The sequence below is a fragment of the Colletes gigas genome, unplaced genomic scaffold, assembly GCF_013123115.1.
Source record: "Colletes gigas isolate AHSC1104 unplaced genomic scaffold, ASM1312311v1 Colletes_gigas_Sc00003, whole genome shotgun sequence".
NCBI lineage: Eukaryota > Metazoa > Arthropoda > Insecta > Hymenoptera > Colletidae > Colletes > Colletes gigas.
The window spans coordinates 1,637,399-1,664,524 of NW_025106632.1; the positions used below are offsets into that span (position 1 = coordinate 1,637,399).

At 35.8% G+C, this 27,126-nt stretch overlaps 6 protein-coding genes across 10 annotated transcripts; 4 read left to right on the forward strand and 2 right to left on the reverse strand.

The window, feature by feature from the left end:
* Positions 1-70: 70 nt before the first annotated feature.
* Positions 71-5,741, reverse strand: LOC122404858 (NF-kappa-B-repressing factor). Of its 2 annotated transcripts, XM_043409164.1 has the most exons (8): positions 5,615-5,741; positions 4,888-5,128; positions 4,676-4,809; positions 4,329-4,566; positions 4,138-4,264; positions 3,906-4,075; positions 3,672-3,845; positions 71-3,588 (listed from the first exon to the last, which is right to left on the reverse strand). In XM_043409164.1, the coding sequence occupies exons 2-8, from the start codon at positions 5,061-5,063 to the stop codon at positions 3,426-3,428; spliced, it is 1,182 nt and encodes a 393-aa protein (XP_043265099.1). In that variant the 5' UTR covers positions 5,064-5,128; positions 5,615-5,741; the 3' UTR covers positions 71-3,425. The 2 variants fall into 2 exon arrangements, with proteins under 2 accessions (XP_043265099.1, XP_043265100.1); XM_043409165.1 differs by lacking the exon at positions 5,615-5,741 and having other exon boundaries at positions 4,888-5,592.
* Positions 5,739-9,207, forward strand: LOC122404857 (solute carrier family 2, facilitated glucose transporter member 10-like). Of its 2 annotated transcripts, none has more exons than XM_043409162.1 (7): positions 5,739-5,892; positions 6,266-6,670; positions 6,741-7,292; positions 7,462-7,808; positions 7,897-8,125; positions 8,210-8,427; positions 8,541-9,207. In XM_043409162.1, the coding sequence occupies exons 2-7, from the start codon at positions 6,325-6,327 to the stop codon at positions 8,553-8,555; spliced, it is 1,707 nt and encodes a 568-aa protein (XP_043265097.1). In that variant the 5' UTR covers positions 5,739-5,892; positions 6,266-6,324; the 3' UTR covers positions 8,556-9,207. The 2 variants fall into 2 exon arrangements, with proteins under 2 accessions (XP_043265097.1, XP_043265096.1); XM_043409161.1 differs by having other exon boundaries at positions 5,740-5,892; positions 8,210-8,458.
* Positions 9,208-9,345: 138 nt separating this feature from the next.
* On the reverse strand, positions 9,346-16,231 carry LOC122404463. The gene is given in 5 exon segments (XM_043408412.1): positions 9,346-12,552; positions 12,555-12,820; positions 14,790-14,983; positions 15,063-15,246; positions 16,051-16,231. Coding segments are annotated over 5 exon segments (3,456 nt in total). The 3' UTR covers positions 9,346-9,921.
* LOC122404464 (carbohydrate sulfotransferase 11-like) lies at positions 12,841-15,203 on the forward strand. Its single transcript, XM_043408414.1, has 4 exons — positions 12,841-13,412; positions 13,479-13,798; positions 13,871-14,057; positions 14,138-15,203. The coding sequence occupies exons 1-4, from the start codon at positions 13,308-13,310 to the stop codon at positions 14,648-14,650; spliced, it is 1,125 nt and encodes a 374-aa protein (XP_043264349.1). The 5' UTR covers positions 12,841-13,307; the 3' UTR covers positions 14,651-15,203.
* A 680-nt stretch (positions 16,232-16,911) lies between the features above and the next one.
* On the forward strand, positions 16,912-21,576 carry LOC122404501 (ubiquitin-protein ligase E3C). Of its 2 annotated transcripts, none has more exons than XM_043408498.1 (5): positions 16,912-17,361; positions 17,451-17,922; positions 17,996-18,531; positions 18,615-20,659; positions 20,749-21,576. In XM_043408498.1, the coding sequence occupies exons 2-5, from the start codon at positions 17,471-17,473 to the stop codon at positions 20,914-20,916; spliced, it is 3,201 nt and encodes a 1,066-aa protein (XP_043264433.1). In that variant the 5' UTR covers positions 16,912-17,361; positions 17,451-17,470; the 3' UTR covers positions 20,917-21,576. The 2 variants fall into 2 exon arrangements, with proteins under 2 accessions (XP_043264433.1, XP_043264434.1); XM_043408499.1 differs by having other exon boundaries at positions 16,912-17,080.
* A 220-nt stretch (positions 21,577-21,796) lies between these two features.
* LOC122404581 (muskelin) lies at positions 21,797-25,444 on the forward strand. Of its 2 annotated transcripts, none has more exons than XM_043408664.1 (11): positions 21,797-21,953; positions 22,170-22,239; positions 22,423-22,565; positions 22,643-22,847; positions 22,949-23,141; positions 23,215-23,450; positions 23,507-23,787; positions 23,850-24,024; positions 24,098-24,301; positions 24,431-24,622; positions 24,700-24,993. In XM_043408664.1, the coding sequence occupies exons 1-11, from the start codon at positions 21,865-21,867 to the stop codon at positions 24,970-24,972; spliced, it is 2,061 nt and encodes a 686-aa protein (XP_043264599.1). In that variant the 5' UTR covers positions 21,797-21,864; the 3' UTR covers positions 24,973-24,993. The 2 variants fall into 2 exon arrangements, with proteins under 2 accessions (XP_043264599.1, XP_043264600.1); XM_043408665.1 differs by lacking the exon at positions 21,797-21,953 and adding an exon at positions 25,024-25,444 and having other exon boundaries at positions 21,994-22,239; positions 24,700-24,942.
* Positions 25,445-27,126: the final 1,682 nt, after the last annotated feature.

The window sequence follows — 27,126 nt, forward strand, 5'->3', positions numbered from 1 at the left end:
TATATATATAATAATAATATATATATATATACATATATATATAATAATATTTTGGTATATAAATAAAAATGTGAAAAAAGTGGAGAAAAGAAAGGATGATACGTGTGTAAAACGTTCCCTCCAAATGTCAATTACGGTCCAAAGTAGGGCCTGGACCGAGGACAGAATCCGAGGGAAAGTGTCGCGTAAGCTTTAGGAATGAAACGTTTTCAAGGGATCAAGGCGCTCCGAATCTCCGCTCACGAGCATCTTGATCCTTTTTATCCCTCCTACTCGACCCTCCTCTGCCCCACAATCTCGACGTTACATTTAAGAGAACGCTCCGATGGTAACTGGAATTTTAGATCCGAACCAAATACGAACCCACCCCCCCCCCATGTGCGCAGGCGTGAATGTTTCCATCGCTTTTGGGGCGACCGGGCTGTTCGATGCTCGTTACACGCCACATTGCATGACTTCTGATTTACTATACATTCTAGCATCAATTTTGTATCATTCCAACGAAAGACAATCCAAAAATTCTATCCACGCTCGACACGTTCACCAGTCTACTAATTAGATCGGAACGATATTAACACTGGATCTAACCGACTACTTGCGTACACTCGCTTTCTATCAAAGGAATCGAAATTACTTGTTTACGAAACGAATACGCGTTATGGCTGAAAATTACGTTTCCCCGGTAAATATGCGTCGCGTATTTTTATGGACAATCAAGAGCAATGGAAAATATTGAAAAATATATATCATTTTGACTCCTTTGCTGGATCTAGTGTTAAGGAGTTTGTGAATCACATGTATAATACCGTCCATAAGTCACCGGACATTTTGTTCGTCTGGAACAATGTACCTAAGATACAGAGATCAAATTTTCTGAAGCTACCTTATTATCTTTTTTTTTTTGTTACATTCATTCATTTTAAGTTACCACTTTCTAAATAAATAAACTAAATTTCCTTTATAATGTAACGAATAAGAAAACGTTAGTTTAATTTTATGATTTACATTGCTTCACAGTGTTAATTTGTTTTTACTCCACATTCGTTAAGTGTCCTGTGACTTATGAACGGGTGTGTAAGCCATGTACATACACACGTAACTACACAAAAGTATTCGAATGCCTGTACTTACTACATTTAAGAAATGAAATATCTATGTTAAACCGAAAGGTCTAAAACAACATGTTTTAACAATATTTACACTTAATCCGTCTTCATCTAGTAAATATTCACTATCTGTGGTTATCGAAAGTTATAATATTTTTAGTAATTTTTCAAGTTAGCATTATTTTAAGTCCAGCAACTTACTAATAACATTAGCAAAAATTACGTTCATAATGTTTCACGGACTTAAAAGTAGTACCGCTTGGATATAGATAGACTGAATGTAAACATTTACATCTGTTTCAGTTTAACATACATATTTCACTCGAAATTTGAGAACGAACATTCGAATACTTTGGTGTAAGGGATTACATATCTGTTCTGCCCATTTTAGATTGTAACCGCTATTAATGTTTTTAATTCAAGTGGTTTTTTGATTTTAAACGATTTGTACTACTAAGAATGATAAAATGGTCGAATCCACTTTCAGACCTTCGATGCAACGCTTCGTTTTTAATATTTAAATTCGTATATGTCTGATTTAAAGCGCTGACTGCTTACGTAATTCGTTCACGAATAGTATTTAAATTGAGATGTTTGAAAATTCTAAATTACAGAATATAATAACGATCCGAAATACCGTTTCACGACCAAAGTGAAATAAACCGTGAAAAGCTTGGAAAAATTGTTATAAAATTGGCTTGGCATTCAATGCAATAAAATGTTTACATCTTAAAGTTTCATGGTGTACTATCTAATCATTTTTTGATACACGATGTTTAGAGCAGGGATTCAAACAATCTCCTAACCCTAATCGTAATCTCATTAACGCTAAATTTACAGACATTGATTGCACATATTTTATTGAAATCCGTCATGTTGATGGTTATATTAAAATGTAGTTTTTCTTTTAATTAGGACATACATATTCGTACCATTATAAATTGCTTTAGTGGTAGCGGTAATCTTGAGGTTTTTGGCGGAAAAATTCATCACCCCTGTTCTAGACAAGTGCTATTCGGAAAGTCTTCTAGTGACCATGGTTACACACCGATTTGTTTATTTCCAGGGTAAATAAACTGTTTGCACGGACAATTGCTGTTGGAAGCGATGCATTGTAAATTAATTAGCAACTTACTTCGTAAGAGTGGATAACCGTAGCATTGTAATTCGCTGTAAGAGCTTGTTAACCAAATTAACCACGTCTTCATGCATTAATTAAGCTGGTTATTCTACGAAACTGTTTGGATTAGGGTTAAAATCCCTGGTTAAGAGAATAATTTATGCAAGCTTATCCTTCTTTACATATTACGTTGTGTAAACAAAAATTGTAGTTATCGAAATTCAATCGAATCTATACGATTAAAGTATGTATTCAGTTTGAACTGACTTTGATCGATATCTTTAATCAATGAATGAAATAATTGCAACGTAACAGAGTATATCTACGCGATCCGTCCATAAAAACCGTGGAACAAATACAGAATTTCGAGAGGATTCGATCGAAATTAAAATCAAAACAAACTTGAAACGTGCATTTTTCCTTGCAAACAATATCGAACAATGTTTTGTAGCGTGAACAAGCATCGGATCTTGTCGCCGCTCGATGGAGTGTAAACAGCGCTCATACGTATACGTATAAAAAACGCAATTGACCATCTTAGTTATCAAGATTTTAACAATGTGATAATTATAATGGAAAAAAAATCACACGCCGTTCGTGTCTATGTTATTTTCTCGATTTCTAATTGTTCTACTGCCAAAAAGATTCTTATTATACGGCAACTGCGACGTACCGTACACTTGTAAGTGAATTTTGCTTCTTAAAGTTTTGTACTTCTATTAATTGACAAATACAATGTTCTTGGAAGATAAGTTTTAGCGCGCGATTGATCATTAAATAAAGTGAACGTTTCTTCAGTTTTATTTCACGAGAACTGAAATTGTACCTGACCACACCATTTTTACGTTACTATGAAATCTTCTTTTTCGCTTCCGTAAAATCATTCTTTGATCAATACACTTTTCAATATGTTGCAATTTTCTATCATAAGACTATACAACTGTTTAGTCGATTTACATTCTCCTGGGTATATTTATTTAGTAAAATAATATTTTATTCAGATATTGGTTTTAAGCTGCAAAATATCATGGTAGATAATAACAATATTGAGATAAAATGTATCGTGAATCATATATATATATATGTGTGTATATATATATTTCAGTTTAATTTTCATAATGTTGATGTACGTTTACTTATATCTGCAAATGCTTGTACTGAAATTACGCGATGTTCAGAAAATAATTATGCTATTTCATTTACATTTCGGTTGGCTCGATTAATTCGTATTTGTTTGTGACTCCCCCAAGACCTCTTAATTCTTCGACCAATTCTCGGACGCCTATTTTACGAGAAACCACTAATGTTCGTTGAGCTTTAGGGCCGTAACTGTGAGATTTCACACCCAGTTGTCGTGCAATCCTACAGTACATTAAATGATTCATTCGATGAACAGACTTGTCGATTCGATAAATTATTTGAAAAGATTTTATCGTTGCGCTTACTGATGGATCGTTGCCCGCTCTTCATTGGTAAAATCAGCAGAAAATATTAGATCTTCTCTCATATCACCTGCGAGATACTTCCTAATAATACCTCTAGACTTCGTTTGTAAATCATTTGTGTTATAGCTATTGGATTTTAATCCCAGGCCCTCTCTACTAATTTGTTGCTTAATACTGCAACAATATAATCAATATTTATATCTTTCATTGAACGTTATGGAAAAATATACCTACGTAACAGGTTCAGTAATTCCCTGTTGCGATTTGCCAAGACCACCGCCGGCCCAACCCATTAACTTCATTAATTTCTTCCCAATGTTGTCGTCCGATATTGAATCGTCTTTCAATGTATTTTTCATCGTTGTCGTAGTCACGATGGCATCTGTATTTATATTATGCTTAATCTGAAAAGGGAAATTGTTAAAATCCGACAAGTAGGAAAATAAAAGATAATTCGTTTACAAACTTTAATCGTATAATAATGTTTCCGAAGTTCTCGTAATCCGACAGTGGATGCTTCTTTCTTCGCCAGCTTTCGAGTAGAACCGCACTCTTGTGCCAACGGTATTGAATTGAGTGAAATGCTGCATTTACTGTAAAAAAAGAATGACTAATTCAGATCATACATTTGAAGATAAAACAAATATTATTACATACATAGAATTGTTTATCGTATCATATTTCCATTCTAAGTTTCCCCCCGATGCATTTACAGCACAAGTGAGTATGGTTTGTGGCATATCGTCCGGTCTTTCCACCAATACGATATCGCCAAACGGAAAATCCTGTAGCTCGATCCGTTTAATAGGTAATTCGTTAGTTTTTGAGTTGCTAGATGGTCTTGTGCTTTTTCTTTTTGTTTTTCTTTTATTTGTAGACCTTGGGGCATTGAGTCCTGAACAACATTACAGCATTATAGAATGAAATATACAATAAAGTATGCTTTATTATGATTTGTTCAATACTATTTAACAAACCGTATAACTCACAGTTCTTTGATATACCTTTAACCTTTGAACTAGCGGCATCCGAAGCTTTAACAAATGTTCTTTGTAATTTCTTTTTTTGTTTTTCTCTATAATCCCCAACAATGTCTTTACCTAATTCAGCTATTAGCTGCATTGTTTCTTTGGGATATCTAAAATAAACGTCGTTAAAATTTATGTAAAAACGATCCAAAATACACGTCGCGATCTAAAAGAAAGCAATTTCATACCTGCAGCCTAGTAATTCGACATTAAAAAATACTTGGGCCAAACAAACCAGTTCATCTTCTGGAAATTTGTGTTTATGGGCTAACAGAAATTTACGTCTAAGCTCCCAATGTTCGTCGCACTCGTGCTCTGTTTTGAATTGTTCTACGTCCCAATCGTGATCCGAGCTCATTCTCATCAAAATATGTGTTTTGTGGGGCAAATTATCAATTCATACACGTCTTAATATGTATGTAACATAACCTTCAACGGTGTACCAAAAAGATACAACAAATGAAATTTATTTCTATTCGTTGTTTTATCAATTCTTCGAAATTATTTCCGTTTGGTTGAAAACGTTTACGGATTCATACGATTCACGTAATATTTGTATTAGAAGAGAAAAGAAATTTACTTCAAAACAATCGTACGAATGTTTTACTGTTTTCAGATTGGTTTTAGGTTATGACCTCGGAGATATCGAAAGAAAATCTCTATAAAAGCTACTAGCTCGTTAAATTTAATTGTATTTAATTTGATCAGTTTATTCGATCAAGAATATTTGATATAGGAATCAAAAGAAAAATACTTCGATCAACCTACACCTAATGTCAATAAATTCGTAGTTGTATCGGTCGTACAGTACAACGCACGACACACTCTAAGGACGGAGTCATGCGAAAAAGACAAATATCGACATCCGCGGAAAATTTCAAGAACTCGAATCGCTTAAAAACAACTTCGACTTACCACAAAAGTTCAACGACGTTTTTGTTTTTATTAGAACTGAAATTTCTCGTCGAATTTTTCCTCCTTTGAAAAGAAAAGTAAGGCTGTGCGACTGTGCCTTGCTCTTGCGCAAACTTGAAGTCCTTTTATTTCTAAAGATTCGCAAGATGGCGCTGCGAACCTGAATACTCATGAGAACTGTCAATTCGTATATCTACGAGTCCAAATTACAAATGTCAAATGAGTAAAAATAACGTGAACAGTGAATGTAATTATTGTAACTGTGTTTCACGTAAATGGTGAGTATCGTGTTTGAATTAATTTGCATATAACACGAGTTAATCGTGTGAATGTTCAGAAATAATTCCGAAAATACAAAACAATTTCTTTGTCAATAATTTCATTATTTCTCATAACGTTTATACAGCTGATTATATAGTAAATAAAACATGCCATTTACAAAGCAACACTGTTCTTAACAATAAAAACAGTCCAGTAGTAAATAGAATATAAATTTGAACAAAGTTCTGTACATTCTATTAAAAATGGCAGTATCTCTTGACATCCTTAACATAAACTCAATGTGTATTCTAATCAAATTAACAAAGAAATTGAGTCAAGATGTTCTTATAAAATTCATCGATCGTTCTTACATTTACAACTGATTTTCAGAACTTTGGAATAGTTACTTTGATGTGAATCTTCTGTAACTGTTCTTATATCGAAGAAAAATGTCAGATGAAGAGGATACAGCGATATTACTAAACAGTGCAAACAGAACTATCGAAACGTCTATAAGCAAAGTTCCAAACGAAGATTATCAATGTCTACCTCCTAAAAATCTGAGAAAACCAATCCCTAAGCAAAATGATAACTTAACGCCGTTAACGTCTGGTAATCAAAATGTTTTTGTTTCCACGGTTGCAATTCTGGCGGGTATTGCTTTCGGATGCGACATGGGAGTAGCAAAACCAATAGCCCCTTTAATCAAGCATGAATTCAACTTAAATTGCTTCGAAAGAGATTTTGTTATTAGTATTTGGTTCATTGGGGCGCTTCTTGGCGGTGTAACTGGTGGTAAGTTTCACGAGAGCGTCGTTCATATATGATAAATAATCCAGAAATAAATACTATCGACACGTTACAGGTTTTCTAATTGACTCGTTCGGTCGGCGCTGGACGATGATATTAACACTAGTTTTTCTAACTTTTGGTGCCACGTTGTCAGCACTGGCAAATCATTATATTTTATTACTCGTTGCGCGAGTAATTTGCGGCTATTCGGGAACAATTTCGGCAGTGGCGCACTGCGTATATATGGCAGAAGTATCCGACCCGAATAAACGCGGATACAATATAATGTTGTATCAGTTGGGCACAGCCACCGGATTTTTAGTATCCGTTATAGCCGCTGCCGTAAAAAACATAGACTACCAGTGGCGATTTTCGATTGGCATTACAGCCGTTCCCGCCTTAGCCGCTTGTATCATTACTATTATATTTCTTCAACGATCCCCGCCATTTTTGCTTTACAAGAGAATGGCGAATGTCTCGAAGACACCGTCCAAAAGTGCTTGGTATTCGGTTTTCGAGACTCTGACGATCATGGTTTTTTTATTGATATTGCAACAAGGTACTGGTAAACGACAAGTCTTGTATTATGCGCCGAGATTGTTTGCATTGTTGGGTATTTGTTCAAGTAAGTGTTGAAATCATACTTCTTATTTCTGAAAATATCCTTTCTCTACTTTAAACACAAGTTTTATTCGTTTGTTTCTCAGATTTTCAAAATTATGATTTTATCATAAATAGTAGTATGTTTGTACCGAGTATTTTCATACTTAATCCCTACTTTATTCGTTTCACAGATGTTGCTGAAATCACAGCTTTGATATCCCTGGGCGTCGTTAAAGTTTTCAGTACCATGCTGTCCCTGATCATAGTAGAGAGGTGTGGACGTCGGACAGCGTTAATTACATCAGCAACTATTTGCATGACAACAATATCATTGTTGTCGTTGCTAGCTACTATAGACAGGGGCGACGACAGCTTGGATATTGTAAATACACATTGTAAGAATCATCACAACGAGGAGGTTAAAATTCAAAACACTATGCCAGCTGGATCTCCACCGCCATTTCCATTGCTTCCGACTCCGTTGGCCATAATTGCCCCCAGTCCTGAAACATGGACTCAAATTAAAGCGTCTTGCGAAGTATATATCCCTTGTTTATCGCGTTCACGAATTTTTCACCCGTTGAGGTTTCAGTCCAGTACCTAAGCACGTTTTTTTCTCGTCGTAGATGCAAAATATCATTGTTTCCGAAGGTCTTACCGGTGGGTTACGTATTTTGGCAGTAGTAACATTGCTCGTGTACGAGGCAGCATACGCCCTAGGACTTGGTCCTGTACCGCTGTTAAATCTTACGGAAGTTTTCCCCGCAGCGATACGAGGAAAATGCATCAGTTTTATTTCAATTGTAATATGGGTGACCCACATCATCGCTACAGAATCGGTCAGCGCTATGGCCAGTAAGTTACATATCGCTCAAAATAAATGCTTTATCGTTAACATATATGTGAGTATGTATATCAAATACAATTACTCTGTTTCAGAATCGTTAACACTAGCTGGATCGTATTTGTTCTATAGCTTTATGTGTCTTGTCACCATATTTTACGTTTTCTTATTCATACCCGAGACGAAAGGCAAATCTCTGCATCAAATAGCTCAAGAGATACGCAAAATTTCGCTCGTGACACGGATATGTAACAATTTGCGTAGTTTACCACTAATTTGTCATATCAAATGGATAAAAAAATATGACGAAAATGTAAGTAACGGGCAAAGTACTTTGATATAAGGTGAGATATTGCGTGCTAGAGTAATTATTATACAATCACGATGCGTCTGCGAAAAACATTTAAAATGCCACTGATTTTTCAGGTTTTCTATACCTAAGTGATTAACTATTAATTTTAGCAAAAACTTAACAAAGTTCGTAACTTATTTGTGCAATACTGTGTTCAAAAGGCATCGCGCGTTAATAACGCGCGCTTGCGTGCATATTCGAACAAAACTTCTCCGACTGCCGATCGTTGTATTACATATCACACGGACGTAACAAAAAAAAAAAAAAATGTTGAACATGCAATCCCATTTCAATACAAAAGACTGACTAGTTTCTTAATTTAGTTCTTTTCGGCATTTTCTGCCCTTCTCGCATTAACATATGCATAATTATCCAGACTATCGATTGTTTAGTTTTAATTTATTTCTTCGAGTGTCACATTGCACGATGCAATCATTTCCATGAAAAATGTAATTAAGAACGCGTGATTAGGAACGAAACGTAAGTATTAAGTAAATGATAACGAACTATACATTTTATAGTATAGTCGAACAATGCACTGATAAAAGTTACGTTGACAAATACATACATTAGACATTTAGATAGACACGTGTATGTTGTACGTCACATCGTAATAAAAATAGAACTATTTTTAATTATTATAATTGCGCTATTTCTAGGGAATTTTTAAAATATTAACATTTACTGAATTCGTTTTAATACTCGTAGTTTCTCTATGTATAGTAACGACATGCGATGTTTTCCGGTGCCATTTAAAATATATATTATTATGTAAAAAAAGTCTTTTATTATACATAACATTGTTGTATATAAAAATAATTTTCATATGTATAATTATTACAGATCTATAATATTGTATAATGTAATATCGTACTTGGCAACGATGTAACTGATTTACATACTTAATAAAACGGATAAAGTACATTATAGAATCTTTTTGCTTCTTCTGATGCGTGAAAATAATGCTCCTCGCAAATTGGTTACTGTTTAGAACTTTATAAAAATAACTTTATTGCGGTTCCGCGTCGGAATCAGTTTCGAAAATAAATATACATGTTTTACTTTCACTAATTTCTTATCGCATGACGAAAGATAATCGATACGAATACAGGAAGACATTTATTCCGTAAAGTTAAACTAAATATCACTCTTGATAAAAGTTCTAGCCTAAAAGATAAATTAACCCTTAGACAACCGTGCGAGGTCCATCGGGGATCTCAGCCTCATTATTTCGGTAATAACTTATTAACTTAATTGAATTAATACTTGTTATTATCGGTAATCGTTCCTCTTAATCTCTTTAATCTCATACCGTGATTACGTTTTTAAAGTTAAGTACTTTAGATCCGAGGTTGATCGAAGATAGGAGAAAATCGTGCGGTCGTCTAAGAGTTAATAAAATTAAATCACTATTGTAATTTCTTCCGATTCTTGGAAATCCTAAAACTAAGTTCTCTAAGATTTTTTCACGGTGGATCCAACGAAAGATTTCCTTTTGTTCCAAGTCAAAAGTTTCGGTGGCGATAATACTTGCTCTAAAAATATGTGTCGCCTCTCTTTTAAGTTTAAATCGGTATTGCACAATGACTTATCGTTTTCGTAGATCGTGTCAGTTTTCTCCCGATTCGCGTGAGATCTATCGTTCGGTGTGTTTTTTGTATGGCCGACGTTCAATGTCGCGACAGGCGCTAAATTCTCTTTGTCGTGTCTCGTCGAAACGTCCATGGTCCTTTTCGATATAACCGAAACGTTTTTCTTCGGTGCGTCCAGCTCGGAAGACTGTCCTATTTTAATAGCATTGTTCGGCGTAACGACGTAAACTAGCTGCGATTTCGATTCAAATTTTTCCTTCAACAATGAGAATTTTCGTTTCGGATAGTTGATCGCTCTCCTACGTTTATCGCAAGATGGCGGCTCTGTCTTCTCCGTATCACCGGAGTTCGAGTTTGTCGAGATATTTGGCGTCACGTTCTCGCGATTGCCGTTGACAGATTCGGACACGGACAGCTCGGATAAATTATTATGTACAACCTCGACGTTTTCAACAGGTACTAAAGGACTCATCTCAACGTACAGATCATTCTCTTTCGAGTCGTCTTTTCCGTACGCGATGGACACCTGTTTCTGCAGCTTCGCTTTATTGCCTAAGATCGGGGAATCGGATAATATCGCATCTATCAGAGGTGTCTTTTTGATCGATTCTATGGCGCAATACTTAACGAAATCTCGAATCGCGTCTATCTCACACTTCCCTCGAACGATCGACTCCGAGTCATCCAAACGATTTATATAATTTCTATTGCGCGTGACAGGATCTTTAAGATCGTTCTTGAACAACGCTCTGGTCAGCTGTGCTTTCTTTATCAGATTCTTCGGATAAAAATCCTCGCACTGCGTGCCCGTCGTGTGAAACACGTGCCTCGGCGAATTCTCAGCCGTGTACTTTCTGATTTGATCGATCGTGCTCACCAAAGTGCTGACCGAATCGCAACCAGGTCGAGTGTACTCGAATTTCTCGTCCTCGTGTTCCTCCATGATAGTATCTAGCGCGAACATCCCGCCTTTGTCGTCTATCACTACCGGCTTCGCGATATAAAGCGTAGCATTCTGTTCGTCCACGTCGGAAGTCCTCTTCGCGGCCAGGGACGCGTCCTCGCTGTACAAAGCTCTTAACTCTCGAGGATCTATCAGATCGTACGCAAGCGTGTCAAGGTAATCGTCTTGCTTCAGAATTCCCCTCAGCACCGAGCTGGCGCACGTCGTGTCAGAGCACTCTGAACTGTAAGTCGTCCCAGTCGTGGTGCTCGTCAAAGTGTCCCGTCGTCTATCGCGAACAACGCTGTCGTCGTGGATGTACGTCTCTATATCCGTGTACCCTTTCCAGCTACGGATGCACCAGGGTGGTCTGGCAACGCCGAGAGGACAGACGTTCTCGTAGTCGTGTATCGAGGTGACGCAACTCATCGTTTCGTCCCTCTGTTGCAATTCCTTCGTCAGTTTTTCCGTTTCCGAAATTTTCTCGCCGTCGAAAATCGTCGGCGTTTCCAGCCTGTCCCTCAACATCGCGATGCCGTTCAGATTGTCGCGCTGCTCCTCCGATTCGTCGCATTTCACGCTCGCGTCCGACATCGATTTTTGGTCGGCCGCGACCGTCTCGTCCGCCTCGTTTTCCATCTCGAGGATAAGTCGCGTCGAGAAGCAAATCCCGCGTCGCTTCTGCGACGGATCCTTCGTCGAAACGTCCTTGTCTATGTCCAGGCCGTGAGTGGTCGGCAGACAAATGCCTCTGCGTTTCTGGCGGTGAATGGCCTTCTCGGTGGCATCGTTGCAGTCGTTTTGAATTTCAAATTCTCGTGCGCCGTCCGATGCGGGAAACGAGCTTTTCGGCAACGCGCTCGACGAAGTGCCCTCCTCGTCGTTCGAGAAGTTACTGTGTGCCGACTCGCACTCCGACACCACGCGAACCGCGGCCTTCGACTCGTTCTCGACTTTGCAGCTCCGATTGATGACGCCGTTCTCCGCGCACTCGGAACTCTGTACAATGTTCGTCAACAACGACTGCTTGTCCGCCGTGACTTCCTCGGACACAGTCCCTTGAGAATGATCGATGGAACACAAAGAATTGGGATAACACTGCTTAAACGATCTGGGAGTAACGGCTATATTATCGGTGGTCATCTCGGACTTCTTATCAGTGTCGTTGGGCGTACCGCCGCCGATCTTCGATGGATGAAACTTACCGTAATAAAACAACATACTCAACATACCGATCATCATCCCTCCGGCTATCAAGCTCGCCACTATTGCTATTTCCTCGGTCTTAATAGCATCTTTAAAACACAATATGTAAACAACTAAAAACACTATGTTCTCTGTCACGATGATGGTGTAAAAGATAAGTACTCTGTACCGGGACTTGCCAACACGTAAATTAAAAAAATCGAAGCAATAAATTAATCCTATGATACAATTATAAATACGTTCTTCCCATAAGGTGGGACAGAAGTCTGTGTTCTGTAGAATTACCCACACGGTCATAAATAGCCAATGGAGTCCTGTAACATTCAGAGAGGAACGGGCAGCTATGTAAAAGATAGAAATCTATTTTGAGAAGTCTGTTGCGGTAACATGCTGGTACACTTACCAAGAAATAATAAAAACCATTCCTGTAAACAAATTGCCGTTAAAACCAATACTGCTATTCTGGACATTAGCATTCCAGCCCGCCAGACACCCTGAAGAGTCAATACTACCCATGTTGTCTCGTTATGGCCTGGATTTATTTTGTGCATTGCTTTTGTATATGTACCTATAGCCCAGCTCAACGAACAAAAGGACACTATGGCGGATAAACCTGTTTGATTGTCCATTTAAGCACAAATTAAATACAATTCATTGCTAAATGTTGCAAATATCGTTTCTTATGTGTATTTCTACGAGATATACAGAAATTACTACTTCTACAAGTTTTTTGGTCAGAGAGAGAGTGGTAGCTGGAAGTCATTTTATTTTTAGCACTTTTAAAACACCCACCCCGTTCAGAGAACATTATTTTTAAAGTCACAGTGCTGTAAGCTTTTCCCGATAGAGTATCTAACCAGTAGCCATGCAACAAGTTTCTAAACATAAAAAAATAGTGCTTTCTGCAGGAAGATAGAATACTGTCCATGATATCTTTGTTCCTGCCTCTGTTATCTATGGGGGCGGGTCAAAGGAAGTAAAAATATGTAGTCTCTTAACTCCAGTTTTCTCTCAAATTCTACAAATTACATTCCCTCTGTAATAAAAGTATCATTACTGTAGAAGATTTCATACATATATCCAGAAAAAGAATATAGAAAATGTCAATAAAAATGACTGAACTCGAAAGTCAAACAATAATACGTTCGTACTTGTTAAAAGTAAAATGTTTACACGTTTTTCATAACGTGTTCTCAGGATTACATGTAAGTATTTTTATGTTCAATCCGCAAAGTAAAATGTGTTTGTGCTAACATATTATTTCTTTACAGAGGCAACTTACATTAGTGAAACTAATTATGATACTAGCTGTAGTATTTATGTCACTTATATTCTTATTGAATTTGCTATACACTTCATGCTCACACATAAGTAAACATTTAAAGACTGTAAATTATATCCATAATGGAAATTATAAACATAGCAATCTAATTAGCAATAAACTTATTTTAACTAATTTGTCCGTGGAAGAAATGAAAAATGTTAGGATTCGATTAAGTATCAGGAAAGCTGAATTAGAACAATATTGTAAAATCATTGGCAAAACAGACTCAAACTTGGACAATGTATTGTCAAACATGGTTATCGATACGTAAGTATAGAATATTCTGTTCCAGTCTATTATTTTTTAAAACACAAATTAATCGATATTTGTATTATACAGAACACATGGAATATCATGGTGTCCTATATACAAAGCAGCAAGTTCAACTTGGATGAAGCATTTTGCAACACTTGGGGGAGTATTAACAGAGACAGCTATGGAATTGATTCGGAGAGATATTTTACAGATTAATACCATTGTTAGAAAAGCATTTCCACGCGATCGAGACATCAAGAAAGCCTTCCAAGTAGGAAATAATACAACTAATTAAGAAAGTAATAGAGGTATCAAATAGACACTACAAAACATTAACGATTTCTGTTACAGAAATTAAATAAAACAAAGAAATTCTTGATCGTTCGTCACCCGTTTGAACGTCTTGTATCCGCGTACAGAGATAAATTAGAGCACATAGAAGGAAGAGATTATTACTATAAAAGATTTGGACGACACATTGTGCACAAATATCATAAATACAGACAACCAAATGAAACCAAATTAGAACCCACGTTTACAGAATTTCTTCGTTTCATAGTAGAGGAAAAATACTTTGACGAACATTGGGCACCATTTGTCAATACATGCGAACCTTGTATAATTAAGTACAATTACATTTTAAAATTTGATACGTTTGATAGAGATCAACAATTCCTTATACAAGAACTAGGTTTAAGCGAATATCTATACGAAAAAAGTGATTTAAGAAATATAAATCCACGCGGGGTTACAACTAGCGCTTTGGTTAAAGAGTATATGCAAAATGTTCCTAGATCATTGCTCGATGAAATTAATAAGGTTTATGAAACTGATCTTAAATTGTTTTCTTATTTACCTATATAATATTTATAAGATGTTTTCCATTAGCGATAAAACTATAAATGTGATAAATAATTGCATTTAATCCTGAACTTCCGCAATAATGATCTCTATCATGGAATTAATATCTTCTGTATTTCATAACTATTTTAATTGTTCTTACTTGTCCACAATGGTGTACGACGTAATACTGCCATGACATACAGCTGCAATATTAATTGTGGAGCAGCTCCCATAAATGACTCAAACAAATGCAACATGCATATATCGCTTTCCTGTCTATACACCCAATTTTTATCCTTCACAAATTGTTTGCTTCTTAATGAATATATCGTAGCATAAAGTAATATTAAATACCTAGAAATAAAATTATTTTCCCTCAAAAGAAACACAAGAACTAATTGTAAGCCGATAGGAAAATTTTTTTAAATAATACCTGTGTAATATTCCCAAGAACAAAAAGTGTAACAACCAATGTATAGCTTTAATAGAACCGTCGCTGTGATACCATCTTAAACTAAACATTTGAGTAACGCCAGCAGGTAGAATTGTAAAACTCAAAGCAAAACATCCCCAAATAAATTGGCCTTGTAAAAAGTATTTCGTAAATACAATACTATCTACAAAAAAACATATTTTATAATAATTTCCACGTATTCCATGGGTGCATCTATCGAATAATGCTTTTGTGGATTTTAGAAAAAAAACAGCTTCATCTTAGTACAACTAATATTAAAATTAAAAAGCACAAATTAAATTAAATTATCTCATTTGAAGATACATTGTTCGATTACAGTCTATATTTATTTCATACTATGCTAAGTATTTACAATATAATAATCACAAAAATCATATGAAATGTTGAATAAATTTGGCAAAAATGTTTTATCAACTTTTTCCTGTGTAATTTTATGCATTGGCTTCAAAAATGAAAAAAATCTTTTGCCAGAATGAAGTGCAGTCACTAAGTGTCACAATCACCCAATTGAAAGGTCTAAGTTACTTTTGAATTATTCGAATTTCTAAATGCAATTTTTCAGTTAAAAATTAAAAAGTTCAGTGACTGAATCCAGTGATTTAATTTCATTTTTAGTAAAAATTATTTTCAATTTTTAGTTCAGCGCACGAAATTACACAGTAAAATGTTGGAAAAACGGAATTTTTCGATGCCGGTCATATTCATTAAATTTTCCATTTTAATTTGTAAATACTATATTGTCATAATTGTTACTATATTACAATAAACGTACACAAGCGTAAACAATTTATACAAAATTGTAAGAATGTTCGTGTTTTACTTTATACTCTGCATATGTTAAAAATATTCAGATTTATCGGCTAATTTCTATTATTTTATGCTAAAAGAAAAAGTATTTCGGAATAAAATACAGAAAATATATAGTACACTTTTAGTCTTTGTTCACCTGTTGCTATATCCATGAAAAAAAAACTGACAGAAATCAAGTAGTAAATTAAGTCTAACAATCTGAACTGATAACATTCTATTTCTCTGTGCGATATTACTATTGATACATTTCTTTTCACAGTTTCGTAGCACGAAACATTATCATGTTTTAACTCTGCCGCCGCCATCTTCCCGGCCATTCTTGATTTAATTTTACACAATAGACCAAAGAACGCGTTCGAAAATCACCCATATACTATCCATACTTTTTATTTCTACCATATCACAACGTAAACTTGATATATTGATTTCGCTATTAAACACGGCATATTCAAACGTAAAGCAACAATCGGTTTCTTCTGAAATCTAAATCACCGAAGACATCTCGTAAAAAAAAAAAAACATCACAATTACACCACCGACACGAACATCAATTACAGCCAATCCCATTATTGGAATTTTCATTTTCAAGCGAGATACGCCCCAATCAAAACCATTCTGCCGACCTAATCCATCGTGGTGTCTTGTATAAAATCTAAATTTGACTTAACGAACGTTAAATACCCGAAAGTTTCTCGTTTTCTTTCAGTTTCCTCTCGTGCAGTTAATTTGCACGGGTTGTAAGCCAAGCTCCCTTGATATTTATAAATATTTGTTTGGAAATCACCATTCTTTTGTACATAAAATTTGTACACAAGGTAATTCAGAAAAAAATGTAACAAAAATCGTATTTTAATTCGGTTGACATTGATGCAAGAATACGTTATTACTCTTCCAAAAATAAAAATAAAAAATTATCTATATACACGAGAGGAACGGTATCTACCGCACACTACTGTTCCGTACACGCAGGCGCATCGTGTACATGTTTCTCAATACGACTATAAAATAAAATATGGCGAAGATTTGATGACTGGACGTATAATGTACGATCTAGCTTAACAGTCAGTTGTTTTTTGCTGACATAGCGTCGAGATAAACGAACTTCCGATAATATGCCTGTCATGCGATCTTCAACGTAAACTGTACCGAAACGTAAATTGGCAAAAGTAATTATTTCTATAAATGTTAACCTTGTCGACGAGAACAAAATTTCATTCTACGTAGAAGTAAATTTAAATTTTAAGTGAGGTCGGTGATGCCATTAATTTTCAAATGGGGTTAAATATTCTCAAAGATGTGGGGGTAAGCGATAAAATACTCGCAAAGTATCATGTTACTTATGAAATGACATTCCTCCTGGAAATATTTGTGTTTAATACATATTAGTAAGGCCAGTGAATTGTCATCTAAAATTGCTATCAAGTCCCCCCTCCCCCCTTTTTATATGGTAAGTTTTTACAAAACATTGCCTGTTTTTGGATTCGTCGAGTGAATCGAAAACAGGTTGATATTAATTGTTCTTACTATTTGTTTTAGCAATAGGAATTAGGGGTGTTATGCCATTGAAGAAACCTCGATACAACATGTATATTTTCGAAGGAGATTACAGGCGTAAACCCCAACAAAATTTAGCTGGTGCAAGCAGGAGGAACGATCGATCAGAGAAATCAGTTCTCTTGCAGCATGTGCAATTTGAACGTTCAAAGCGAGAGCAGCAGCGTAGAAGACACAATGCAGTATTAAAAATTCAGGCAGTTGTACGTGGCTTTGTTGTTAGAAAACATGTAAGAATGATCGTGAGGAAGGAATTTGACGAGGAACAACTAATAACTGGTCGTAGAAACTTGAATTTAGATGACCTAGCAATATATTTTCGAAAATTATTATTCTTTTACGACTATACCGTGGATACTGGTAGACTTGTTTGGACGTTTCAACATTTTTTAAAGCACGAGCAAGAAATTAAACGAAAATGTATAAACTGTCCAGAGTGGTTGTGGAGATTAAGGTAATTTTTTACAAACAATATGCTATAATGTTTGTGCATGTTATGCCATGATATTAAAGAAATATATTTACAGGTGGATGCTTCGTATGTGTATACAATATAATTCAGAAGCCTTAATGGATGGAGCTTATTCATTGGCTATACCATTGAGAGCTTTAGAAACTTTTACTAGTCGAGAAGATACAGAAAAGATCTTAAGAGAATTTAGTTATAAACATCTAGAAACCATCTTTGTATATTTGATAAAGCATAAATACTTTGATCAGTTAAGGAAATTGATAAACGAGAAAGTTCCACCTTTGTTGGAACCAACTTCTATCCCAGCAACCCCGATCTCAAAATGTTTAGTGGATATGATAAAGCGACCTCTGGACTTGATTTCCTTTTTAGATCAGAAAGATGATTTTTCTATGCTTGTCTTACAGGAACTTTGTAGAAGTATACTTTCTCCAAGAATGTCCGATCCCATTCGAATGTTTATTATCCCATCATTGTGCGAATTCAAAGAATTTCCATACATTCAATTAATCGATTGTATCAACAGAATGAAGATCGAGCCTACAATAAGTTTACTTTATTCTATTTTATCTCTAGAATCGAATCGATTTTGTAAGTGTATACAAATGAGGTAGAATAGCAATTATGAATACTAACACGGAATATAAAATAACAACTTTTTCTTTATATTACAGCAACATGTAAATTTAAAGATGTTCTTATTAACTATTTGCAAGTTCTTGCATCTACGAGTTCGTCAATAGTCCCGTTAGCTACCGAAGAAAACATGGAAGACACAGACGATTCGGACACAGAATCGATTGCGAGTATGATCGATAAAGACGAAGCCGATGTTTTACATCAGTGTTTAGAAATGCTGAATGAACAGCAACGCGTTCAGAAAATACTCTTAGCGGTGGATCGTAGCAAAGATCCTGCCGTGTTGCAACCGTTGTGCCAACTCTGTCATCATTTGCTGATTACCAACAAATTAGCTATTCACAAGTATAAATTATTATACATGCTCGCTTTCAAGCCGATGTTTTTGAAGAATCTATGGAGTGCTCTGCTCTCAGTTTGTCAAGTGTCGTTATTTGGTGAAGCGACGCCTCTGCTGCAGATTATATCGCAGGGACTTACACTTTCGAACGAGGATACAAAAAAAATAATTCCGCTATTGCCCGTTTTTTGTTCGCTGTTCAGTTTACTTATCGCAACGTTACACGATACGGAATTCTTCATTGAAAATCAACAGGCATTGGATAGTAATGAACAACAGGCGATGCCGTTCACGATTTCGGAATTGGTAGTGCTTTCGAGTCATTTGAAAGGCGTCTGTTTGGGCTTGGTCGAGCTTGCATTCCCCGATAGCCGACCTACTATGAGAGATAATTACAAAACTGCTATTCTTGGTCCGTCGTGCACTATTCAGAGTCAACAGGATACGCAAATGTGGACGCATTTGTTCAAAGTAACAGTTGGTTTGCTACGACAGTTGCATACCCGTGACTTAAGACAACAATTCTGTCCAGAGGGGCACTGGATCGCGTCGAACATTGCAATACCTTTAGATAGACCTCAAGATTTCACGTTTCGCAGAAGTAGACTCAGAGGGTACGTGCTATTCCAAGGGTTTCGTGTGTTCACGCGCGAAGAGCTAGAGAAGGGACCACCGTTGTCCTCGAAGGAAGTTCGAACATTGACGGTCCTTCGCGAGATACCATTCGTTGTGCCGTTTAGTGATCGAGTAGTGGTATTTCAATCGTTGATTTATCGAGACAAAACAGAACAGCAAGGTGACGTAACAAACTTCATGCAAGGACCGTCGATAAAGTTATCGGTAAGAAGAAACTACTTGTACGAGGATGCGTTCCAAAAGTTATCGCCAAAGAAAGAATCCGAATTACGATTAAAAATGCGCGTGCAATTCGTTAATTCAGCTGGGGTGGGAGAGCCTGGTATAGACGGTGGCGGTCTGTTTAGAGAATTTTTGTCGGAACTGTTAAAAACAAGCGTCGACCCTAACAGAGGCTTTTTCAGACTTACTAAGGATAACATGCTGTATCCGAATCCGACGGTACACTTGCTGGTCGAAGATTTCCCGGAACATTATTACTTTATTGGTAGAATTCTTGGAAAAGCTTTGTACGAGAATTTGTTGGTCGAACTACCGTTCGCGGAATTCTTCCTATCGAAAATTGTTGGCCGCCAATCTGACGTTGACGTTCATCATTTAGCCTCCTTAGATCCAATTATGTATAGGAACCTCTTATATCTGAAAAGTTACAAAGGCGACGTTGCCGATCTTGGCTTAGATTTCACCATATTGTCGGACGAGTTAGGCGAACGACGTGTCGATGAATTGAAACCGAGCGGTGCCAATATCCCTGTTACAAATCACAATCGTATCGAATATATCCACCTGATGGCCGATTATAAGCTGAACAAGCAAATCAGAGCACAGTGTTACGCATTCAAGCGTGGCATTGGTAACGTGATACCCTTAGATTGGCTTCAAATGTTCAGTAACAAAGAACTGCAGGTATTGATATCGGGTGCACAGATTCCCGTCGACGTAAACGACTTGAAAATGCATACCAACTACACGGGAGGCTATACCCGTGATCATCCAACGATCATTGCTTTCTGGAAGGTCGTTAATGAATTTAACGACCAGCAAAGAAGACAATTGCTCAAGTTCGTCACCAGTTGTAGTCAACCCCCGTTACTTGGATTCAAGGTATGCACGAACGAAGCAATAAGTATATCGTCTCTTTTCTATTTATTTCCTTTCGACCAATTAATAGTAAGACATTTTCAATTTTTCAGGAACTCGAGCCACCTTTTTGCATTCAACAAGCTGGCAGTGTAGACCACCTGCCAACTTCTAGTACCTGTATGAATCTACTGAAACTTCCCAAGTTTCCGAATGAGAAAATTCTACGCGAAAAACTTTTATATGCGATACAAGCTAGTGCAGGCTTCGAACTGAGTTAAGCCCGATTTTCTCTGACACTTAAGTGAACCCTTCTAGTTAAATCGGTGATACCTGACTGTATATAACATTGCAAACGTAATCAAGATTTAAGTGCGTGTTTGAGAGGAAGAAATACGAACGTAAATGCTGTCATATTTTAATAATCGATAAGTGATACGATTCGGTGTTTACCAAGTGCTCCGCATGTACAATGTTCGTTTAGTAACAATGATAAATGGATTTCAGTTTGAACCGATGTTTCGCCCGCCGATAGGTCGATATTAGTACATACTCGTAACGGGGCATAACAGTTTTACGAAATCTCCATCGAACGTGGCAATAAACATGTAATATTGTCAGGAGGGGCCAATTAATTAGGTAGCATCTCGAGAAAACTACTACCGGTACAGAGAACAAAATGTATTATTTGTAAGAATATGTCCGTTGTTCTGTTCGTATATATATATATGCGAACTTACACACGTCATACTATATACATATATACACAAAACCATATTTTTTTTGTTGTAATTTTCTGCCCTTGGTCTACAATTGTAAATTGTGTATATTTTTATGTTTTGTATTCGTCACAACGTAGACGCTACATCTACTTTTAGTGTACATGAAAGAGTAGGATATATGTATTTATGAATTCGTTAAGACGGTGTGTAAATAAAATGAAACCCTCAAGTGTTGCACACATCTATTACAAATACATAATTTGAACGTTATTATGGTAATGTTTCATGTTTTATTATTACAATTGTAAACAAATAAGAATCGTAAAGTATGTAAAAAAAAGTCTAGTAGAGTTCCTAGCATAAATGATTAATTTCAAGTATGTATATTGTCATACACTACTACCGTTCACCGGGTCATGTTTTCACATGGCGCTCATCCTTAGATATATATCTATGAAAATGGCACACACGTTTAGTGTGTGCTAAAGCTTATGTCATTTGTGTAACATGGCGTCCAACGAGAATAGCGATTTTCAGAAAGTTTTGGAGTTTAAAATTTATAAGTGTTCCAGCTTCTCGTCGTCTTACGTGCCAGAGTAAGCATCTACCGATTATTTAACAATTTACTTACGACAATTTCGTAATTACAGGCTAGAAAATGGTTGTTAGCTGATGACGATTCTCTAACCTAAAGTAACGGTCACGATGAAAAGCGAACACGTATATACGTGAAATTATAAAATAAATAACTGCCTCGATCACGCCGGATTTCATACGAGACTTAACAGTAACGTTATCCTTCTTTCTTTTAGAAATATCCTCGTAGATAAGCCATCGGATCAGACATCACGCTGGTCTTCCGATATTGACAATCATCCACAGGTAAACATTGTTAAAAAAATAACACAGTTATATGTTTACAAAATCGAAGAGGCCTTTAAAAAAATTTGTAAAATGCTCGATCCACGAATCTTTATTTAATTCACCGAACAAATTTAACATTGAATATTGTTAATATAATGTATGAAAGCATAAATACATGTGACGAATATCCTGATTTTTCAGTTTCTTATATTGAAATTGCAATGCCCCTCAATTGTGAAAACAATTACGTTTGGTAAATATGAGAAAACGCACGTGTGTAATATAAAAAAGTTTAAAGTGTACGGTAGCCTAGAAGCAGAAAATATGATGGAGCTCTTAGAAAGGTAGGTCGAAAAGCTTACGATTTAAAGTGAAACTGTAAATACACGTGTGTAATTGACGAGTACTTGTATCTTTTCAGTGGATTAAAGAATGACTCTACGTCAGAAACATTTGAATTGAAACATACGTTAGGAAACGAAGAGAATTACTTCCCAATTAAATATATAAAGATTCTTCCATTACAATCTTGGGGACCCAGTTTTCATTTCTCTATTTGGCATGTACGATTAACTGGTATCGACAATCCTAAAATTATCAAGCCTTATATCGAATGGTTCAATCTGGTAAATAAAGCAATATGTACTTTTTTGTAAAATATACATATACAGTCAATTTACATATACGCCGAGCAACCACTAAGTAACATTCTCTTATTTTTTGACAGTATCGTCAAAAAGAAGTTATAAGACTATGTATGAAACACTTCAGGAGACTCGAGCAACCAGAAATTGTAGAAACTCTACAGAGAGTCACTGGGGTTCCATTGGAAGATCCCAGAATGACAGGATTGTATGATTTATTAGTTACAAAGGGTGATCATCTGCAAGCCGAACGTTTCATAAGTAACGCTGTTATGAGTGAGTTTCCATTTATTCGTCCTCGTGTTATAAGTTAAATCACTACAGTTTTAAAAAGTAACACAATTTGCAGTGGGTCTTTTGAACGACTATATCAATGCTCAGACTTATAGAGCAGTTTGGACGAAATTGTCGACTAATGATCCTAAGCCTGGAATGAGAGGCGGTCATCAAATGGTACTTGATCCATCTGCAGAACTTGTTTACCTCTTTGGTGGATGGGATGGAAATCAAGACCTATCGGATTTATGGGCATACAGTATAGCTTCTAATAAATGGACCATCATATGTAAGGATACTGAAACTGTGGTAAGTAATTGAAGGAGAATAGATGTTAGATAGAAAACTTAAATGTCTAATTGTAGGGTGGTCCAAGCGCAAGATCTTGTCATAAAATGTGCCTTGATCCAGAACGTAGACAACTTTTTACCTTTGGTAGATACCTAGACACGCAATATAGAATACCGGAAAACTTGAAAAGTGATTTTTTCGTTTATGATATTGAATCGGATCATTGGACACAAATCTCAGAAGATACAGGAGCTGTAGGAGGGCCCCAATTAATTTTTGATCATCAGATGTCTATGGATATTGAAAAGCGAACCATTTACATTTTTGGTGGCCGCGTACTTGTTTCCCCGACAAAGTAAGCTCTGTGTCACGATAAATGTAGCAATTAGCGTTTTAAAACGTTCATTTGATCCACAGTTCCGACGAGCACGGTATGGTACCAGGCACAACCGAACCAATTTTTTCTGGACTGTATTCCTATCATGTGCCAACTGGTACATGGAATAGACTTGCCTGCGATATTGCGAGAACATGCCCTACTAATGTACCAACGATTAGATCTAGAGCCGGACATTCTATGTTATTCCATCCGGTATATACTCGAAAAGTTATTTACATAATTGTTTCTAGTACAATATGATTTTAAAGTTATACTTTTTTCGCAGGGATTGAGGAAACTGTATATTTTTGCGGGTCAAAGGGGCAAGGAATACCTTAGTGACTTTTTCACATACGAAATTGATACAAATCACATAGAGCACATAAGCTTCAATGATTTTAGTACAAAAGATTCGAATCACGTTCCAGCAGTCGGTTATACACAAAGAGCGACGATCGATCCCGAATTAGGAGAAATTTACGTTTTATCGGTTAGTATTGTGAAATTCTTATTACTGAAAATGATTACGACGCAATTAACAACCGTTATCATTATTTATTAAAAAACTGATATCGAAGGAGACGATATTTAAATTCCTCTCGATTATTTTTTCACTCAGGGTTTAAGCAAAGACAAAGATAAACGAGACGATAACGTACAACATTCGTTTTGGGTTTACAATATTAAGAACAATAAGTGGTCTTGCATTTATCGAAACGAGAACGTTGGCGAGAAATATTGGAACAAAATGCAAGATTACGAACCGTGCCCACGATTCGCTCATCAATTAGTTTACGATCACGCGAAGAAGGTTCGTTATATGCCATTTACGAGAAACTATCCTGTTGTTGTAGCTTATAAGAGGGTTTTACTATTGTTATTCGTTAGGTTCATTACTTGTTTGGTGGAAATCCTGGCAGGTCCCGTCTTCGAAACTTACGGCTCGATGATTTCTGGCAACTAAAGTTATGTAGACCCTCTCATGAACAAATTCTAAAAAGATGCAAACTACTTATTAGAAAGCACAAGTTTGAAGAGCTAGCATTGAACAACAGCGTCGAAGCGCTCGAGTATTTACAGACGAAAGTGTCGGAGATTATCGATCATAACGATGTGGAACAGACAAAAGAGGTATTAACATCTTTTATCAGTAACGGGTGAATACATTTTATTGATTTTGCATTTTGAACTTTATGCATTTCTTCGTTACAGTTTCAATTGTTAACGTCTATTCTATTCAGAGAACAAAACTCTTTATTAGGAGAAGCCACAAATTCGAACAGTTCGGGCAGCGTGATAGGAAATTTAGTTAACATCGGTACGTCGTTGTACTGTCCAACTACGCGTGATATTCACACATTAAGAACTGAATTGTACGATAAGCTAACAGAATTCTTTCCGGAGTCATTGACGCAACCGCGTGCTAATTTGATCTATCTTTTACCGTTATGATCCAACAGTAACTAAAAAAAATCCAATAGAGTAATGCCTGAAAATAAAAAGCAAAGAGATTCCTTTTGTTTTCTTGCAAAGATATTTACTATGATATTGAAACGTGATTTTATCTTTAAAAAGGAAACGTTATTTTTATATAGTGTACTTGTTTGTATCGTTTTAAAAAGGAAGATTTACACACGCAAACATATACATGTACATATAAATATAAATATAAATATAAATATAAATATATATATATATATATACATTAAATTTGATTTCATTCGCATAAAGATAGCTTACAAAAAAAGATACTAATATATATATACTTCATTGTGATACATCTAAGTAACAAGTTAATAATTAAATATGTACATTTACGTCTTCTGTATTGAGTTTTCGTTTGCATTGGACTGTTCTACCTGTGTTCTCTCTGTATTTAGAATTTGTTAATTTAATTTACAAACTTTATTCCATAAAATGTGATCAACATAACTACTATACCGTTACGATTAATTTTTTAATATAAATTGAATTGATTTAATAATATTATATTTTAATTTAATTTTAAATTACTGTTACTGTTATCGAAAGAAAGAAAAAAAAGATACAATTACAGAGAGACTATTTTTTAAAAGATCCTCACTTGATGTGAAAAGAAGGCTTCGTAGACTTTCATGAAACGAAAACTCGTCAAACGTAGAAGTAAGAATGAGAAAAGGACAAATGCAACAGATACGAGATGTATTAGAAATCGTATATTCTTCTATTTTGCTGGCTTCGCTCACTATTTAAAATATTTTATACACTTTACAGTTGCGCGAGCATTGTCTATATATCATACCACGTAGTTAGAACTCACATTAATCATTCATGTTCACGTTGTAAGTCTACCATAAATGCCTCGTGAGAAATGTTAGAAATTTAGGAAGAGATATCCTGCGATCTTAACTACCCATGGCAATGGACATGAAATTATTTTTAGTCTTTCTCGCTCGAACTCGTTTCACACAAATGTACATTATACATATACATATACATATACATAAACATACACACATAAATATGTATATACATTTATACATATTTTCTCGCGATATATTTTGAATGTTACATCAGTCATGCATCACTACTTAATTATTCATTGTCATGGAAAGAGTAGATCAAATATAGCAACTCTTTTGCTTATAAGATAGGAATTTGTATAAAAAGCGACTCGTTGCGCAAGCTTTGTTTTTACCATCTTGTATATATTCTATGACTGTAAGAAGTAAATAGCTAAAGCCATCATTATTGTTAACTCCATTGTACTGTAAATAGTGGTGGATCGTTTCGAATCTGTGACGTTAAATTCGAATCGTTTCGAACATTATTCGACGCTGGAAGTTAAAAATCTTACTCGGTCTTGGTTGGTCTTGAAGTCTTAATAAATAATTTTGTACAAATAATCAAATAAATGAATTTATAGATTCGTAAAGCTTTTCGTAAACTTAAAAAAAAATGCGTTTGATAAATTTCAATAGCTGTTTAAATTTTAATAAATTGACCGATATCAAAAGAATGTTCGAAACGATTAAAAATTTCACAATCTCGAAAGTTTCGAATCTCTTTCAAGCACAGATTCGAACGTCCCATCGCTGACTGTAAGCGTTATCCAATGAAATACGCAACGTGAAACATCTTGTATATAGCGTCGCTTTATCGATAGATCTGTTGTAAGCAGTTGCTCCTAGTTCCGTTGCGGATACACGCGAAGCAGTGAGAATGTAATTATTGCGAAGTTTATCGAGAGAGACCGTACGAGATGTATGGAGAAGTGATTCAAGTGTGTCTTTGTATATAACTATTTACGCGCTGAAGAACGAAACGATTGTACAA